At 37.6% G+C, this 21,339-nt stretch overlaps 1 protein-coding gene across 2 annotated transcripts in view; it reads right to left on the bottom strand.

The window, feature by feature from the left end:
• Nucleotides 1–21,339, bottom strand: part of NOTCH2 (notch receptor 2) — a 164,683-nt gene that overhangs the window by 66,569 nt on the left and 76,775 nt on the right. For both annotated transcript variants that reach the window (XM_055312499.1, XM_055312498.1), the window contains exons 4-5: nucleotides 20,040–20,375; nucleotides 9,297–9,419 (exon numbers count right to left, since the gene is read on the bottom strand). In XM_055312499.1, the coding sequence (XP_055168474.1) occupies nucleotides 9,297–9,419; nucleotides 20,040–20,375 (459 nt within the window). The remainder of the gene's footprint in view (nucleotides 1–9,296; nucleotides 9,420–20,039; nucleotides 20,376–21,339) is intronic.

Here is a 21,339-nt window from a genome sequence, read left to right as displayed (position 1 = left end):
AGAAAATTAAAATATCAGACACAGGATCTTAGCTATGGGAAGAATGAAGACCTAGTTAAGATAATAGGTGTTCCTGAAGATACAAAAGCAAATGAAAAGAATAATCTTTTCTGAAGTGAGAATAGACCTAAGTCTCCAGATCCAAAGGGCTCAAAAGTACTAGGAGAAAAAATTATCAGGATATACCTTTACCAATACCGGTTAAATATGTTATTTTAAAAAAAGAATAAGAAGGGAGAGGTGGAGAGAGCCTAACTTCTCTGATACTGGACTTCCCTATAATGCTCACAAGATGCAATGGAACAATACTAGGAACCTTATAAGATTGATTTGTGACCCAAGAATTCATTATCTAAACAGGATGCCATTTGCATATGAAGGCAACTAAATCAAAAGCTATTTTTCAAGTATCTAAGAGCTCTGAAGATATGCTAACATGCAGCTTTTCTGGAAAAAAAAAATTACTCCAAGATGTACTCATTTGACTGAAAAAATAAATCAAAATAAAGAATCCCGGAATAAAAAGGTTGTAAATTTAAGGTACTGGTAGATCAACACAAAACAAGTTACATACAGAATTAAGTCCAAAATATTATAAATTGGACTATAAAGCAATGTGAATATCAAGAATAATTTTTAAAGGGATGCCTGGTGGCTCAGCAATTGAAGGTCTGAGCTTCGGCTCAGGTAGTGATCCCAGAGTCCCAAGATGGATCCCACAACGGGCTCCCTGCATGGAGCCCAATTCTCCCTCTGCCTGTGTTTCTGCCTCTCTCTCTGTGTCTTTCATGAATAAATAAATGAAATCTTTATTTTTTTAAAAGATTTAATTTATTTATTTATTTATTTATTTATTTATTTATTTATTCTTTCATTCATTCATGATAGACATAGAGAGAGGCAGAGACACAGGAGGAGGGAGAAGCAGGCTCCATGCTGGGGGCCCAACGTGGGACTCGATCCCGGGACTCCAGGGTCAAGCCCTGGGTCAAAGGCAGGTGCTAAACCGCTGAGCCACTCAGGGATCCCCAAATGAAATCTTTAAAAATAAAAAAAAGAAGAATTTTTAAAGAAAATGCTTAAGATTTTTCAAATTCAATAGCATTACTACGGTATGAATTTTTAAATCCTAGATCATATAAACAAAATCCAGAGAGGAGATACAGAGAACCAAGAGTATGATTATTCCTCATCTTACAGAAGAGGCAATTAGTATATGCTGTTTCACTTTTGACACTAAAAAGAGATGGATTCAAACCCCAATTTTTTTTTTTTTTAGATTTTTTAAAAAATTTACTCATGAGAGACAGAGATAGAGAGAGAGGCAGAGAGGCAGAGACACAGGCAGAGGGAGAAGGAGGCACCATGCAGGGACCCCAACGTGGGACTCAGGATCATGCTCTGGGCTGAAGGTGGTACTAAACCGCTGAGCCACCAGGGCTGCCCATGTATACCTTTAAAAAAAAAAAAAACACTAAATACTATAATTTAAATCATCTCACCTCAATAAATAAATAAATAAATAATGAAATGAATGAATGAATGAATGAATGAATAAATCATCTCACCTCTATCTCTTGTCCTCATGGACCAATTTCCACTTCTATGAATGACTTAAATACATGACTTACGATCTTCTCACTCTTTCCTTTCCTATCTCCCATGAAATTAATATCCTGGTTGAGAACTAATAAGGTCATCCAAACAAAGAGTTCTTTATTTTTCTCAACTCAACAGCCACCACCTCCGCTCCACATCACAAGCACACTCACATTCTGGATCTCATTACGAGACACTCATTGTTCCAACCACAAGATCTCAAATTTGGTACTTCAATTCTGACTTCCCATCTTCCTCTTTCCCCATTCCCAACAACCATTTCATCGAATTAGCTCCCATTAACACTTGTGAGAGTGAAGCCCTCCTAAATAATCCAGTTCATTAACCAACCCCTTTCTAGCTGCCCCAACTCAGTCTAGACAAGGTTCTACAGTCAGTCAATCAAATGAAATTTCTGTCCCCTCTAGCTACTGCCCTGCATTTCTCCCTCTTTTAGCTGTAAAAAATCTTGAATAAGTGATCTATATTCACTCCTCCCCTTCCTCAATACCCACTTTTTCCTAATTTAACCCCTTGCAATTTGGCATCCTTCCCTCCCTAATATTAAAACTACATTTTAGAAGATTTCCAACGACCTTAAAAATTGTGATTAAATCTTTGCAGTTATCATTCTTATTTCAGTCTCTTGTCATTCATTCAATAACTACTATATGTTAAAACTGGTCCCAAGAATTCCAAAATAAGTAACACTATCCCCATCCTTCAGAGGCTGAGAATCTCTCAGGTGAGATAAGCATATATAAACCAGGAACAGTGGTAAGTACCAGAGATAGCTCCACAGAGGCATGCAGAGTTGAGGCAAAGGCACAGTCTTAAAATGGAGTGCCCTGGCTCAGGGTTTATTGTCATGGCAGAGCTTCTTCCCAACTCACACACATCCCTTTCTGCCACCTTCCGTCTTTGGATCCCTTGCCTCCTCCATTTTCTGACATGTGGACTTTTCTCATAATTTAGGTCCAAACTCTCTGTTCTTCTCACATCACACACTTTCCCTTACAGATCTGATACAACCCCAGGGCAACCAAAAACAAGACTCAAAATTGGACTCTAGAGCTCCTGCCTCTCATCTGACCTCCTGGGTCTTTAAGTGTTTTTCTCTTGGAAAACTCACCTCAAACTCACCAGCATTTCTAGCCCATTTCTCTATCACTGTTAATAGAACCCCCATTCTCTCATTACACAGATTCCAAACAGAAGTTAATCTACTCTATTTCCCCCTTCATCCAACCAAGTACTTAGATGACCCCCAATTTCTACCCATGTCTTCTCTCAAACTCATGTTCATTTATAGTTCCTACCTTCTACTATGGTTATGTATAGACTTTCTTCTTTTTTCCTAGTGAATTTGATCATCCTTCAAAGATAAGAATTTATTTATTTTTTTGTGTCTCTTACAGCATCCAGCATAATACATTCGATATAACAGTGAGTTACTGTTAACTGTTATTAAATATGTTATTGAAGATACCTTACAACAATTCTGTGGGGGCTTGAAAAGCCATGGAAAGAAACTGTATCTTGCCTGGGATGTGGGCAAAGCCAGACATTGAGTCATGAACCACAAGGACAAAAAAGATCCCTCAGTCTTACCTCCTATGTTGTATGGGGGGCTATCCTAACCACCCTCCCCTGTTCACACCAATGTGACCACTCATTAACTTTGATACCTTTAGGATGAGGATGCTTCAGGTTAGCACTCTGGCAATCTGCCCAACAGATAGCAAACTGAAATTGGGTGGTAAAGCGGAATTCCAGAAAACAGGCTTTTATCAAATCCTTACAATCAGGTTCACAGCAGAGAACTGAAATGGGAGATGCATTTTCCCATTCCCTCATGCAGAATGCAAATGAGAATACTTTTCAGCCTCAGATATAAACAGTTCCCACTCTCAACCAAAAACCTCCATCCCTATAGTATTTAAAAGACAGAAAAGTGGTTGTGAGAAAACCCTCACCCTAGGGAACAGCTTGTCACCAACTAAAGGCTAGACTGAAATGAGGCATCTAGTTCAAAATCAAAATACTGCTATGAAAAGACTCCACTCCTAAACACAGGAGCTAGCTACGGTACCACCTCCAGGAGTATGTACTTGCTGATTCATGCCAAAAATTTTTACTGAAATTGGAACAACTGACAGTAAAGGGAGTTTTAAACAATTCTTTGGGCTCATCAATTATAAAAGGAGAGCTGAGAGAAAATGTGGTTGGTTTTATTTGACTCATGTCCACCTAACTTCCACTGTTCACTTCTGCTTAACGTCCCAAAGCACTATTCCAAGCCCAAGGTGAAATTACATTTCTGGGTTAATAACAAGCACAAGAAAATAAATCAAGTCTGCCCTATGAGTGAACCCAAACCAAAAGCTGCCAGAGAGGAATTTGTGAGTTGAGTTTAGAGGCAACTTTAATTCTGAAGGAAATGAACCTTTAAAAAGAAAATTCAAATAATAATCTGTATAGACAAAACATCAATCTACACTGGTTTAATTAATTTGGGAGCATTTATAACTTTTTTTTTTTTTCTTAAGTGGATACCTGCCAGAGCAGAACTTCTCTCATAAGATGGCTTGGGGCCAAATATGGTAATAGTAAAAACATTTGTGCTCAGGCTTCACCAAATCCTTAGGTTTACTTCCATTTTCCTAAAGGAACATCCAACTACTCAGGCTTATCTCTATAACAAAATTCCTATAAAAAGTAAACCATTTGCCCAAATCCCAAGACCATTTCTTTCTTCTACCTGGGCTTCAGTTCATCCAGAAGAATGATACCTTTTGAAGGTTCAAACTAGTACTGTTCCTGATGGACATGTCAGGTGAGAAGACTAGATTAGAACACAGTTTTGTCCACAACTGATGTGGCAACCACATTAGAACAAGGCCAACATGCTTTCTTCTAGTGAGACAAACCCAAGGCCCCCTATATAGACAAGTCTATCCCTTTACCAGCCCAGATCAGAGTCTTTAAGTCTATCCCTTTACCAGCCCAGATCAGAGAGGATACTCCTACATAGTAGCAGCAGTGGTAATACCTACAGAACTTAACTTCTTACTTAAAGGAGTGCTGTCCAAAAAATAGATCATGAGATACACAGATTTAATTTAAAATTTTCTGGTAGCACTTAAACAAAAGAAAAGGAAACAGATGAAATCAATTTTAATATTATATTTTAACTCACTATATCCAAAATGCTATCGTTTAGGTATTTAAAACATTATTAGTAAGACATTTTTGCTTTTGTTTTTCATATTAAGTCTTATTCAAACTCAGGTATTTTACAGCTGTGGCACATCTCAATTTGGCCTGTCACATTTCAGATACTCAATAGTAAAATGTGGCTCATGTCTGCCATATCAAACAGCACGGATCTGGAATGTTTTACATAAGTGCAATTTTCAGTTGTAATTGTAATTTACAATTACAATTAAATGTAATTTAATCTATATGATAAATGAAAGGCTCTAAAGGTTTATTATACCACTTATTCCCCTAATATCCCAGTAAAGTAACTAAGAGATGTTAGAGTTCTATGGATAGCAAAAGAAAGCCTTCTGAAGAAAAGGAAGCTGATTCATTTATCCCAAATCAAACCATGAAAAGGCTCAGAAAAAATTTCTGGTTATCTTAAAGCCCAGAACTTGCTACTAAAGACCAAACCTTTTCTGTATGCATATTTATAAAACAACATAGTATCAGGCTCCTCTCATTATAAACTAATATAGTGCTGTATGTTAACTACACTAGAATTAAAATAAAAAACTTAATTTAAAAAAATATGCGAGATTCATAATCTCCTTTATTTCAAATTGATATCTAGTTTCTTCAGCTACATAATTCCATCCATTTTTTTTAATATTTTATTTATTTATTCATAGAGACAGAGAGGCAGAGACACAGGCAAAGGGAGAAGCAGGCATCATACAGAGAGCCTGACATGGGACTCGATTCTGGGTCCCCAGGATCACGCCCTGGGCTCCAGGCGGCGCTAAACCGCTGCGCCACCGGGGCTGTCCAATTCCATTCATTCTTTTTCAGATACCTGGCAACTTCATTTCCTCTCCTAGTAGACTACTCCAACCTCCTTTTACTATTGTGTCAAAACCCAGACCAAACACTCAAGTGCTTCAACTCTTGCTGCAAATAGTAGGGGGAAGTCTGAACAAAATTGCAATAAGGTTCTTGGATATAGTGAAAAAAAATCACCTGCCTGAATATAAAATATTCACTCAATATTGACTTCTAATTTCAAAATAATTAGGAAAATTTCTAAATAGAAAAAAAACAATAAATCACCACATCCTTAAATAATAAAATTGCAAATTGAACACTGTCTACTTAAAAGATTCAAAATCCTTAAAAAATAAAAAGGAACCTGCAGAGTCAATTTGTATAGAAAAAGACCACAGACTTGAGCACAGACCCAGGGTTCAACAAGCCTAGATTCAAACCCTAACCCAACCATTATGTGCCTTGAGTAAACTGTTTAACCCTTCTGAATATCCATTACTATCTGTAAAAAGGATATTTAATAAACTCTACCCTTGATTCAGTTATCACAAAGATTACACAAAACAAAACATTGTAATTAGCACAGTATTTGGTTACTAACAAACACTAGTTAACTCCCAGCTCCATTCATTTCTTTAATTTGTATAAAGCAGAAAATACTAATCTGAATTTATAGCTCTGATATCAGTATCTGACTCCCATTTTTCTTTCTATTCTTCTCAGACTGAGGTGAGGGCTGGGAAGGTGAACAGTTCAGCTGTATGCTACTGAGAACAAAGGTGTGTAGAGAGCTCTAGTAACTGTATTATCAACAACAGTTCAGTAACCCTATAACTCGGTATTTCCCTCACCTCAAGCATATAATAATGTCAAAATTAACATGGTGAACATTATCTCTGAGGCATGAACATACAGTGTAGTAAGGGAACCCAGAGAAGAATATGTAGCTCAGCCTGAAGAGAGGTCACAGAAAGCTCCCAGAAGGAGGGAACCATGAGACTTGAGCCAGGCAGGCAAAATTGGTGAGGACAACAGGCAGAGGAGTAGGGAAAGGAAATCTGTGGGAGAGGAATGATGTGAGTGAAGACATAAGATGTAGTAGATATGGGAGAACTGGAGGCAGTTCTTGTTGCTGGAATATAAAGTGCTGTTAGATGCATGAGAATACCGGAGAAGCCAACAAGGCTGAGACCTGAAGGAATTCATATAGCAGAGAAAGGACCTAGGACTTGATCCTGTTAGTAATGGGGATAGCAAAAAACAAGGCTGGAACAACAAGGCCACTAGAAATCAAAGAATCGGCATGACTGAAAAAGAGGAAGGAAACCTATGGTAGGAAATCAAAGACTGAGAATCATTTTAAATGACAGCAGATCAAAAGAAATAAATACTGTCATACTGAACTTCTCTAGAAATCTGTCATCCTTTCTAGAAAATACAAAAGCACATGCAGAAAGAGACACATGGTACTTATTAAACATCCTGGAGCAAGAAATTTTGATAAAATATCACTTCACTGGGAGAGCTTTCCCAAGATTGCACCTTCCTAATTAATATCAAAGCAGAAAATAGAGTACAGCATCAAAGAAATCATTTAATCTTCATTGGCATCAGAAGCCTAGTACCATGTACAACAAAGAGCCACTCTCCCACAGAGCAAAGAGAGATTAGAATAGGGCCAAGTTCCTAACAAGCATCTTATCCTGTCCAAAACCACTCTAAGGATCATTAAAAAGAGAAAAATTTAAATCTTTCCAGTTCTCTCATGTAATGAACTTCATAGTAATTTTTTTGAGTTGAAAAGAAAAATGGCATCTGAAAAAATCTACCAGAGAAACAGCAAAAGCTAAGGAGAAGAGAGAATATGACAGAAAAAGCAGAGTATTGGGAGTGAAGTCCTAGGATCAAGACACCAAGAAGAAATTCCGGGGAAACTCAGTACAAAGTATTAAAAAGGACAAGCTGGGGATGCCTGGGTGGCTCAGCGGTTAAATGCCTGCCCTTGGCCCAGGGAGTGATCCTGCGGTCCCAGGATCGAGTTCCACATCAGGTTACCTGCATGGAACTTGCTTCTCTCTCTGCTTGTGTCTCTGCCTCTCTCTGTGTGTGTCTTTCATGTATAAATAAATAAAATCTTAAAAAAAAAAAAAGGACAAGTTGGGGATTAAAATCAGAAATGTGTGCCATTCTAGGAAATCATGTTACTAAAGTTTTAAACCCTTTTAATCTTTTCTATTATTAGTGTACAGCTTTAAAGGGTACTCTAAATAATTAGCTCCTACAAATAAGGGAAAGCAATTTGGAGATTCTAAAGAATATCAGGTAGTAATGGCAGCAATCCAACATTAAGACTTCTTTGCTGGGCAAAAATCTCTCACTGGTGCTAAAGTTTCTTTTTTTTTTTTTTTTTTTTTAAGATTTTATTTACTTATTTCAGAGAAAAAGAAAGAAAGCACAAGTGGTGGAGAGGGAGAGGCAGGCTGCCCATGGAGCAGGGAGCCCAATGAAGGACTTGATCCCAAGACCCTGGGATCATGACCTGCGACAAAGGCAGCCACTTAACCAACAGTCACCCAGGCGCCCCTGAAGTTTCTTCCTTATAACACTAATTTATTCTTAGGTTTCCATATTAAATCATCAAGTTCTCTCAAAAAGGCTTAGTTCTTAGTCACTTAATCAGTTCTTAATTGTTTCCACTTTCAGTTAGATAAATAGATATAAACAGAAATTAGAACCAAATGTCTGCATAAAATCACTTAACTTTCAAAAATAAGTGGAAAATCTGCCTAAGACAACATCAGACACTTCCAAGAGGTTGTAAAATTAAACAAGACTAATGTCTGAGCCTTAAAAATCTGTTCTTGTCCAATGTACAAAAAGGGATACAAAAAAGGAAAAAGAAGTGTAGAAGGGTGTCATAAAAAGTATGTCATCAAGGCTGTCTCCCCAACCCTTTGCATAACTATAGGACATGGCAATAATATGAGATGGATTTCTGTCCATGAATAAGCTCTGAACTCTTGTAGTCTGTATAAGTTTTATTTTCATTTTTTAGTTGAAAGAAGAGTATTTTAATAACCTTTTCATATAATTATGATTATTCTTTGATACTACATCAAAACTTAAGTTGCAGTGGTTTTTTTCCAGCTTTACTAGATATATTTGACACATAATATTGTATAAGTTTAAAGTATACATACAATGTGATGACTTGATACACATTTATAGTGTGTGTAGCAAAATGATTACTACAACAAGATTAGTTAACACACCGTTACTAAGCATAAACCATTTCTCTGTAAGTATGGTGAGAACATTTATATTTTCATAGTTAATTATGTTCTTTTCCTCTCAAATATGTGTTAAGTATCTACTATATCCTACACAATGTGCTGTTTTTCCCAGACCTCAGAGTCTGTCAGTAATTGCTCTTCTTTCATATCTGCCATAGTACCTTAGCATAGTGTTGAAGTGCTGAGTTCAGAGCACCAGCCCAATAACCTGTGAAAATATTTTTCTTTAAATGAGCAGAGAAGAACATTTGGGGTTAGCACTATCCCCAATGATATAACACAGAGACCCTTGTAAAAGGTGTCTACTTGAAAACCAGCCTGCCTCTCCTTACCAATCCATGCCCCGTTCTGGTTAATTTACCACAGTGTGCATACCTGTCCACTGAGGGGGACAGCGGCAGTTGTAAGTATTAACCCCATCCACACAAACACCTCCATTCTGACACTTGTGGTTAGGGCAGTCATCAATATTCCGCTCACAGGTGATCCCTTCAAAACCTGGATAGAGAAGAACAAGAGAAAATAATGAATTCTCATGCAGAAGTAAGTGATCAGCTCTTCCACAGAACATGGTCATCAGAACAGACCTACTTCATTATTTCAGTTCAGTAGCCAGCAGCCAGTCAACCCAGGACTCACCATACAAAAAAATCCCCCAATCTTCTCTGTCTTATCTTGCCTTGAGAGACGCTAGACAGTTAAAGTGACTTGTTATGCCAATAACATGCCTTCACAGTTACCTCACAAGTATTTCAAAGGGGTTTTGTGAAATAAGATCCCCGTGAAGAAAAATGTCTACTTAGACAACTATTCACTGGTTCTTAAAAAGGGAAGGGGTAGGATATTAGATTTTCCCCAGCTCCGTGCTAGATGAAGGAGGAGAAAGGGGTGCCTGGGTGGCTCAGCAGGTTAAGCACCTACTTTCGGCTCAGGTCATGATCTCGGGGGCCTGGGATCAAGCTCTCCATTGTGCTCCCTGCTCAGCAGGGAGCCTGCTTCTCCCTCTCCTCTGCCCCTACCTTTGCTCGTGCTGTCTCTCTCTCTCTCTCTCTCTCTCTCTCTCTCTCTCTCTCTCTCTCTCTCGTTTTCTCAAATAAAGAAATAAAATCTTTTTTTTTAATGAGAACAGATAAAAGATCACCTAATTAAATTTAAAATAATTTACTTTATTCTTAGGATGCTTGGGAAAACTAAGTGGGGGTGCAGAACATAAAAAAAATATTGAGCTCACAGTCTGAAGATATGGATCAAGTTCCAATCTGACTACCTATAAGCTATTTAACACATACTAAATTACAAACTCTGAATTAGCTTCCTCATCTGTAAAATGAGGCTGATTCCACCTGCCCAACCTGTCTTTCTAGGTTGTTATAAGTGCCATATCATGAGTAAAATATATTTATATTATAAATATAAAAACGTATCCGAAAATGGGGTGGCATTATTATTAAACTTACCAAACCTTCAAATTCTTCATCCCTCTCTCCACATTTAAAGCATTACTTCCTTCCTTTTAATTTTTCCCTTTAATAAAAAATGAAGCCAGCACACCTAACTTCAACTTAACTACCCATAGTGTGTTTCTCTGTAATTTATATACTGAGCTTTTCCTTTCTTTCTCCTTGCTACCAAATTCCACAGCTAGTGAAATAGAAGACTACCAGCTTTTTTTTTTTTAGATTTTATTTATTCACAAGAGACACACACACACAGAGGCAGAGGTATAGGCAGAGGGAAAAGCAGGCTCCCCCACAGAGAACCCGATGCGGGACTCGATCCCAGGACCCCGGGATCATGCCCTGAGCTGAAGGCAGATGCTCAATCACTGAGCTCCCCAAGCATCCCAAGACTACCAGCTTTAAAACTGAATGTTCAACTGAACATTCCCATTTGAAATACAGTATGACTAAGTATTTGGCTCTTCAAAATGTCCCTGAAGGTTTTTCTTCTCTCACTTAAAACACTTATTGGGTCTTATGCTAAGCAATGGGGATATAACTGTGAGTAAAAAAGACAAAATGTCCCTGCTTTGTAGGTATTTACAGCCTGGTGAATGGGACAGATACCAATCACACCCTGCTTTATTCATTCCTACCACAAGCTACTGTGATATTCTACATCTGCACTGGCTGCAACATGGCTGGTTTCTCTAAATAAAGTGGCAGTCATGTAAACAGGTATAAACCAAGCAGAAAAAAAAAATTACCAACACCAAAGGAAATCATGTCATGGAAGATGGGAATAATTGAAAGCTTGATAAAGAGAATTATATTTCTCTAGGCATTTGGTATACAGCCCATTCAAGGAGATGAATTACTAAGTAAGCTTAAGAGAGACCATAAAATCTTTTATAGACTCAGATTTTTAAAAATTTATCCTATTACTCATAGATCTGTTTAACTGTATGAAAGTCTTACAAATGAATGGAGTCAGAAAATACTGGTTTAAGCCCACCCATAATTAAGACAAAGTAAGCACAAATCTACAGATCCACCAAGTAGCAGTGTCTGAACAATAACTGAGGTCTTTGCTCCTACTGTAGTGCTCTTAATGGAAACATTCTTTAGAAAAGTAAAAGATACAGTTTTAGAGTGTGGGAGGAAAATAGGGCTCCTGGCCCACCACTGCTGGAACCTGCATGGTCTAGTGTTATTTTATAACTGGTAACTTGATCTTTATGATGAGTAAGACTAATATGGTTGACTACAATATCAGGGAGGTGATAAAGCCCTTATAGCCAAACTATTAGGAATTGAAACTGTGACCCTGAATTTACATTAGCTGATGCTACAACTAACTGAATTCACCAACCACAGACAAAGAAAGCAGAAGCATTTCAGCATAACCACAACTATAAGAAATAAAATGTTTTATTTTTATAATTGACTATTTTCAAGGTAGTTTTCCCCTGTCAAAGGTAAGCACATAAGAAGGCTGGTTGGTAAGAGTTAATTCATGATTAAAGCATGGCCTTTGGGGCCATGGTTCAACTTTCAACATTTCCATGCAATAGGAGAGTGAATAGGGGTAAGATACTAGAACTTTTTTTCCTCTATGGGGTAATTAACAGGGCCTACTACAGAGGATTACTGTAAAGAATAAATTAATTAGATACACAGAGAACTTAATTCAGTAAATGGTGCTGGGACAACTGAATATCTACAGGTAAAAGAATAAATTGGACCCCTTTCACATTCCATAATACAAAAAATTAACTTAAAACCTAAGAATTAAAATTATAAGACTTTCATGAGAAAACACAGGAGTGAATCTCTGTGACTTGGGGTAGGCAAAGCTTCCATAAATATGACCAAAAGTATAAGCAACAAAAGAAAAATTAGTAAGTTTGGATTTCAACAAAACTAAAAACATTTGGGTTTCAAAAGATACCATCAAGAAAGTAAAAAAACAGCCCACGGGATGAGAGAAAATGATTTGTAAATCATGTATCTGATAAGAGACTTGTATTCAGGATATATAAAGAACTCTTACAGCAATTATAAAAATACAGTATAAATAATATGATAATAAGGCAAATAGCCCATTACAGAATGAGTAAAGGACCTGAATAGATATTTCTCCAAAGATGATATACAAATGGCCATAAGCACATGAAAAGATGCTCAATACCAATAGCCATCACAGAAATGCCCATTAAAAGCACAATGAGATGTCATCTCACACCAACTAGGATGGTTATAATCAAAAAGACAGACAACAGCAAGCATTAGTGAGGATGTACAGAAATTGGAACCTTTATATACTGCTGGTTGGAAGGTAAAAAATAGTGCAACCACTCTGAATAGTCTGGCAGTTCCTGAAAAGGTTAAACAGTTACCACATCACCCAGCAATTCCTCTCTTAAATATACACCCAAGAGAAATGAAAATATTTGTCCACCCAACAACTTGTACAAGAATGTTCACAGTAACATTATTCATAATAGCCAAAAAAGCAGAAGGAGCCCAAATGTCAATTAATTGATGAATGGATAAATAAAATGTGGTGAGCACTGAGTAATGATCGGGATTCTTGAATCATATTTCACACTTGAAACTAATATAACATTATATGTTAATTATACTTCAATTTTTAAAAAGTAGGGGGAAATGTGGCAAATCTACAATGGAATATTATTCAGCCATGAAAGGAATGAAGTACTGATATCTCCTACAACATGAATGAACTTTGAAAACATTACAAAAACGTCAGGTGAAAGAAGCCAATCACAAATGACCACATATGTTTCTATTTATATGAAATGTCCAGAACAGGCAAATCTATAAACAGAAAGTAGATTAGTAGTTGCCTAGTGCTGGGGGAGAATTAGTGACCAAGGCAATGTGACTGCTAATGGTATAGGGTTTCTTTTGGAATGATAAAAATGTTCTAAAATTGACTGTGGTCATGGTTACACATATCTGTGAATACACTGAAAACCACTGAATTGTATACTTTAAAGAGTGAATTATATGGTATGCAAGCTGGATCGCAATAAAGCTATTATAAGGGGGAAAGCATTTAAAACAGTGCCTGATCTATACATATTAGCTAATACTATTATGTATGAACAGAATAAAAGTAGTCCACAGAAATTATCTACTCTAATCCTTTTATGTTACGGATGAAGAGGTTGACAACCATGTGGCTGACTTATCCAAGTTTATATGGCTAGTAGGTAGGAGTCAGTACTGAACTAGTTTCAATCATTACGCTGTCTGGGACCCCAGAGTTCCATGCAAAAATCTGAAAAACCGACGTAGGTTAAAAGTTCCCATGTCTGAGAAAACTCAAACTAAATCAGTTCTCCTCCAGAGTTAAGACAGAATTTATGCTATAAAAATAAAGATACAAACCTCTTTTTGGAAACAGCTAGCAAATTCTTGTTAGAAAGTCCATCCAAGGAGGGGAGGTCGTGGTAAGGCTTATATGAATAAGTTACAGTGCAATCACTTCTTAAAAATGTATTTTAAGGTTCTAAGGGAAAGGGAAACAGACAAGTCTCCAGACCTGTGGGTGGGATGGTTGTAACAGACTTACAAAGAGGCTCACATGACCGTACTAAAAGGAGTCTACTGCTTAAAGCCAATTCACATCCTTAAAAGGCCAAAAAGAGAGAAATCAAACTTAGAAGGAACATTTTAAGACTGTGCTATTATAAAACCATGGCCCATGTAACTGATAAATGATGACATGAGGCAGGGGAGCATAAAAGAATCTTTTGACCTGGTCATCCCACACAGAGAACAACATCTCTCAAGAAAGCACCCATATCTTGCCATTTTTCAGATGTTGGGATGTGTGAGGGTAGAAAGGCTTGTGGAAAGATACAAAGAAGAGAGCAGAAAGAAGAAGATGAAATGACACAACTAAGATTCTCCCAAACCAGGCTAAAAGTCATCCAGAAGAGCTTTAGTCCATAGGGATGAAAGAATGAGAAAAAAAAAAACAGGAATATCTGGAACTAGACAAAGGCAAAAAAGAGCTACAAGGCTACTTTCTCCCACAACCCCCAAGAAAAAAATCTGTCACAAAAGCAAACTGGCCCCATATCTGTCCAGTTAGTTTTCTTGGCATACATCCTCCTTTCTCACTGACCTTCATGACTGGCCATGTATCCCCCAGCCCCACCACCCACCCAGGCTGCTGCTCCTACACACCTCCCTTAATATCTCCCTAATGATTCCACTCTTCTTACTTCATCACTGAAAAAGTCAAAGAAATGAGTAAGCTGAATTAAAAGAAAGAAATTCAGTATAAAATATATTTTTAATTATAGAATACAATAATTCTCTTTTTCTATCACATTTAATTCATTCATTTATCAAATATTCATTGAATCTCAATTTTGTGCCAGGCACTAAGTTCGGTATGGGGGGAAAAGTTTTAAAAAAAAGTGTCTACTAGAAAAGATGAACAAATAAACCATCAGTTTGATAAGTGCTGTGCTAGAGGTATACAAGTTAGCAAAAGACCTTAGGGAGGTCTCTAATCCCCATGGGGATTGGGAACATAGAAGGCATTTCAATGAAATAGTGCCTTTGACACATCATAAAAAATAAGTCCTTAGCAACACCTGGGTAGCTCAGTCGATTGAGCATCCAACTCTTTGATTTTGGCTCAGGTAACAATCTCATGGGATAGAACCCCGAGTCAGGCCCCAGGCTCAATACAAAGTCTGCTAGAAAATCAATCTCTCTCCTTCTGTCCCTCCCACTCACACTCTCTCTTTAAATAAATTAAATATTTTTTTTAAAGAGTAATTTCTATATAAAAAGGCAAGATGGGCAGGGGAAGGTAACAGAAAGCTAAGGAGATGGCATGGTCCAAACTACTGAGCATAGGAGAATAGGAAAGACCGCCAGGAACATCAACTAAAACTGGAACTAAAATAATGTACCCTGGAAAGTGGTATAATCATTTCTTCATCTGCTCTAAAGAAACCTGCCAAATTATGATTAGTATAATACCCAAGAGAAAGTCACATGCCCTTGCATCTGAGAATGCAGGAGGGAATTATTTATAATAGTTTTAAAGCTCAGACACAAAAGCCACAAAATGAGCCTAAGGTTTATTTTAATGATATAGGGATATCACATATAATCAGCCTGTGAAATACAGAGGTGGTTCACAGAGAATAAGCCTCCGTTGTTTGGAAAGGACGGATCAGAGATCTTCTTATGAATTTTTTTTTAAATCATAGAGGAATAGAAAGGTGTGGCAGAGAAAGAAAAGGAAAGTACATCGAGGACTGGCCAATCCAACTATGAACTCACAAGGCACAGCCAATAGATTCAAACAACCCACTGTTCTCTGATAACCTGTGCTACTTTTTAAAATATCCACAAACACAAAGACTACCCTAACTGATTCTCTCCCCACTAATTGGTCCCAACCCAAAAATACTGGGAATCAATAATTCACTAATTTATTTTCTTTTCCTTATGTTAAAATTATTCTGGCTGAATGTCCCTTTTCAGAGCTTCTTGCCACTAAAGATTTATTTAATGCTATCCCATGAAGGATCTGGATTATTAACAGTTGATCATTCAGGGAGAAGATGAAATATGGTTCCTTGGTTTGATTCTATTAGTTCCCTCTTGAATATACTCAATATATTTTTCCTTCCCTCTGTAGAGAAACACTTCTTTCTACAAGATGAGTCACTTTCCAGTTTTAATCCCCTCTCCATGAGTCTTACAGTAATACTCAAATATTAAACTCGTATTTCTCAACGATAAAATGGAATGAAATCTTGCCATTTGTGACAAAATGGATGGACCTAGAGAGTATTGTTTGCTAAGTGAAATAAGTCAGATAGAGAAAGACAAATACCGTATTATTTCACTTATATGTGGAATCTAAAAAACAAAACAGACTCAAATACAGAGAACAAACTGGTGGTTGCCAGGAAGGAGGTGGGGGGAGGGGGTAATGGCAAAATAGTAAAAGGGATAAAGAGGCACAAAATTCTAGTAATAAAATAAATATGTCATGGAGGTGAAAAACACAGCATTAGGGAACATAGTCCGTAATACAGCATTAGGGAACATAATACTGTAATGCTGTTGTATGGGGACAGACAGAGAACACATTTACTGTGTTAAGCACTGAGTAATATATAAAATTGTTGATTACTATGTTGTGCACCTGAAATTAATATAACATCATATGTCAACTATACTTCAATAACAAAAGTCTAAAAATTAACTCACTGTAACTACAGTGTCCTTTGCAGGAAAAGAACTATAACTCGGCCATTTGAATGTAGTCACTAACTTGCGACTTTCAGAGTTGCAAAGGACTCTGAAGTTCTTCTTCTCCAGTACTAGAGTACACAAGAACTACAGAGAACTCAAACTAAGTCTAGGATGTATGATACCAGAAAGAAGATGGGAAGACCAAAATTACCTTCTCAGTACTCTGATAGCATAGTAAATCCACTTGGTCAATGAATATTGGTGTGCCTGTTATGAATGTGGCACTGTTTTGGGGTGCTTGAGATACGTCACTAAACAGAAACAAAGACTCCAACTTTCACTTGAAGAGGGGAAGAGGCAGCAGAATTCAGAAAAGACAGACAATAAACAATAGACATAATGAAGTGAATTATATCCTGAGCAGATGATAAGTGTTACTTACAGAAAAAGAAAAGAAAAAGCAGACTTGGGCCAATAATTAAGCGGAAAGGGGTTGGTTACTATCTGAAATAGAGTGATTAGGGTAGGCCTCAATTAAAAGTGCAAAGACTTGAAATGTGGCAGGAAGCACACATGGGAGCCGCTGAATACCCTAACAAGCCTTTTCCCTCCTGCTGACTTGGTTTCTCCATTTTTAGAACTGAAACAATGATTCTCTTCAAATAAGGGTGTTATTTACATTGAGACAGTCATTATTATTTTAAGTGACATTTTAGTCTCTTGAATAGTGCAGAGCACAATGGAAGGAGGAGCAAGGAGAATGGTATTGCATTATGAAAAGGACTTTCTCAGAAAAAATAATCTCCAGGCACTATTTCCCTATATGGAAATAAAGTTAATACTTTCCAAACTCCACCTGGGACATAAAAACAATGAACATAAAATCTTACAAATTGTGTAAATACATATTTATTCACAGTGTTAACTGCATTGTCTATTGTTTTGAATTCTTTTTAAATTTTTTTATACTTTGTCTAAGCTGATGTCAGCTGTTTTAGATCATGTGACCCCAAAAGGCAAGAACTAGTCTATTTAACTATCTTAAATGTCTTCTTGGTGCCATACATAGGTTGATATGTACAAAGAGTATTTTATCATAATTAGAAGTATCTCCTACTTTTTTTTTAATCAAAACATCTCAAAGCACTTAAAAAGTTTCATACATTTTCAAAGTATGGAGGAGCAGTGCAGTGTGAGGCAGTAAGATACACAGGCTTTGGAAATAACCTGTCTGGATCTCAGGACTCAGCCTAACCACATGTTAGTTGTGCAACTTTGGGTAAATCACTTACCAATCTCCAAACTTGAGCTATTTCACCTGGGAAAACTAGGAAAATGATACCTATCCCCAAGATTTTTGTGTAATTGAACTAATGGATGTAGAAGTACCTGGCACAGTGCCTAACTCATAAAAGGCATTAAATAAATGTTAGTTTTCTCTTTGCCAAATCTTCTCCCCGCCCCCTGCAACTCCGTCCCAAACCCAACACACACACACTCTCTCTCTCTCTCTCTCTCTCTCACACACACACACACACACACACACACACACACACTCTTCATGAGTGAGTAAACAAATGTCTTGCTTTAAATTACAAGCAGAGCGTAAAAGACAGCCAAGATCTCCTTACTCCATCCCACGAGCTCTGGCAGCCTTTCAGCTGTGGAATCCCTGGTTATTTCCTTTCTCAAGGAGGAGATACTATTCTGGTTTGACAGATTCTTTCCTGGACACACTCTCAGAATTCCCTAAGGTTCTTATCGTGGCTAATGGAGAACAATGCAGAGACTATGGGAGTGAACAATCACTCTCTCTTAGCTAAAAACTTCCTTTATTGACTTCTCTGACTTCCCGTCAGTATTTTGCTGCCAAATCAACTTCTTGTTCTGGGCAACTATTAAAAATAATTTTCTTACAAATTGAAAAAAATATATTTAGCTTTCAACAATAAATCATGCTAACCTTAATTATTAGCCACTTAGGCTATTAGATTATTAGAATACGCATAAAATTAAATTGTTTACATTTCTGTCTTCTTTTTAACCCTTAGAATATGGCCAAGAAATATGGGAGTGAAGAAAGATACCTTTTAGTTATTTCTTCTACAAGATAATATAAATGACAGTAATACTCTGTCAATAAAATTTAGTGTCTAGAATGACTGCATTATCTTCATTATTCTTCATTGAAAGAGAAACTGAAAGCAATACAATTAATAGCTTGTTCTTGTGGCTTACAGTTAAATGGTATAGAGTTTTTTATTATGTGGCAGTGTCTCGTAATGCTCTTTTCTAAGCACATAGCACAGTGCCTAGAAAACAAGTGACAGTAAATAAATTTTTACTGAATGAAATGAGTTAATTACCATTTGGCTTTATATCAAGGACCAACAAATGACCTTTAATCCCCAAAAGATAAAACACACAATCCCGTTATATGTGAACCACATCCACAACACCAGAATCTAAGATTCCCATTTTGAAAGAGTAGCTAAAACAACTTTTTTGAGGCAATTCTGCTTACTTAGCACTTTACTCCCCACTACAGTTTTCCTTCTTTTGTTTTTGTACTAAGGATATTTGTATAAAAAAACAGAATCTTTGTTGCTTAGTAATTCATCTGCCCCAGCTGCTTATGTTCTGTTCCCAAACAAAATTCTCAGTTTTCAGCTTCTTCATCGTTTTTACAAGGGGTTAGTGAATTGGCCAGGCTTGCTCATTTTCATTTCTCCCTTTCTATGGAACCCTTAGAAGGCCACAAGGTCTCATATGCTGCTCCTCTTTTGGCTTCTATCTTGTCTGGTTGTGCCATACCTTATCTATCAGCATGTATCAATGAGTACCCATTGAGCAAACACAGCACCACCCTAATTCCAAAATTCTCTAGCTTCAAGTCAGGGCAAGGTTACCCAAAGTCACAGAGGTTACGTGGAAAGGGCAAGGAGCCCAGGAAATATTACAAAAGGGTAAGCAGAAAAGAATCTATTATTCCTCCAGAGGTGAAAGCATATAGGAAAGCTGATCACCTACTATTATTGTCAATTTAGTTTAAAGTACTTTACTAATCACACATATTTTTCAACATCTAATTTTCATTGTGTTCCCTTCCATTCCATAGACCTATCTCTTTTTCAGAGCTGTTTCATTTCTTACTGCTCCTTGAAAAAGGACAATAAACAATTTCCTAGCTACTCATCTTCATAAACTCTGACGTGTTAAATTACCCTCTATTGTTTATGGACCCCATTAGTCCATAAAACTCTTCTCTCACCAGCAACCCACCCCACACAAAATTCTTATTTCCCCTCTTCCCCACTGGGAAGTCTATTTCCTAAAGGAGCAACTGAGCCACAGCCGTCACCTTCCATTGGTGCTGGAGGTACATCTCCAGCCCCAGCACACTAGGCGCTCTCCTTACCTGGAAGGCAGTTGCATTCAAATGTGAAGTCACCAGTCTGCCGGCAGGTGCCACCATTAACACAGGGGGAGGGTGCACAGGGCACATAGGGGCTGTCACAGTGCTTGCCAGTGAAGCCCTGGGGGCACTGGCACTGATAGGAACCCGGTAGATTGAGGCAGGTGCCACCATGCTGGCACTGTCCTGGAATGTCACACTCATTGACATCAATCTCACACTTCTGTCCGGTGAAGCCTGTGAGGCATTTGCAGGAGAACTGGTTGGCCACAGTGGTACAGGTACTTCCATTAGCACAGGGATGAGATAGGCAGGCATCAGTCCACTGGCACAGCTTACCTAAGGACAGAGAACAGAACTCAGTGCTTCCCACTGAAGTGGGAGCCAGCCCCATCCTCAACATCCCACAATCTCCCACCCATCCAACATCAGCTTCTGTATGGAAAATCCCCAAGCTCTATGAACTTCACAGAAAGTCCAAAAAACAGAGCCTCCTCAAGATCATCTAACATAGGCACTCCCTAGGGCCCTCACCCAAATATAAAGACTCAGTGGAGCACATGGAAGGGACTATAGGCTAATCATTGAAGTCCATCCTTGCAGGATTCCATCCATCCCTTTGGAGGCAAAGACGGTCTGGATCTACCTACTGTCTCACACCTTGTCTTTGCATAAGCTGCTCCTCTGGAATTCCATCTTCCTTTTTGTTTAGCTAATAAACTCCCACTTGACAACTCTAATCATAAGTTACTCTCTCACACACACACATCATCTACACATGTATAGACATAACTCAAATTTGCTGTTTCCTTTTATTATATCACCCACCACACAGGCAGGGGCTGGATCCCTATAGTAGGCTCTCAGATCATGTCTTTTGTATGCCTGAAATGCATTGATCTTTTCTACAATATACATTTAGTAAACAGACCTCTTATATAATAGAAACAATTCAATGCTACTTCTAATTCCTTTAAACACAACCCACACATATTCTGGGAAACATTTTATTAATTGTGGCCTCACTATAAATATTGCTTGATGTGTTTGAAGAGGATGAAGAATCTCTGGCTACTTCTATATGAAAAAAGAAAATAGAAGTTGTCATGACAATAAATGTCTAGAAAGGTAAATCTTGTAGACTCTCAGGTAGGAAAATATAAGCCAGAAGACTCTGATGTGCTGGATCCTAAGACATGACTCCAAGGAAGCAAATTCTTTGAGGTAGAAAGACAGAAAAAAAAATTGTAAATCTGGTGTTCATATGGATTTTTGTTTTCATTCGCTTAAGCTTTTTGTTTTT

This window comes from Nyctereutes procyonoides, unplaced genomic scaffold (assembly GCF_905146905.1).
Source record: "Nyctereutes procyonoides isolate TBG_1078 unplaced genomic scaffold, NYPRO_anot_genome, whole genome shotgun sequence".
Taxonomy (NCBI): Eukaryota; Metazoa; Chordata; class Mammalia; order Carnivora; family Canidae; genus Nyctereutes; species Nyctereutes procyonoides.
This window is presented reverse-complemented; position numbering and strand designations above follow the sequence as displayed.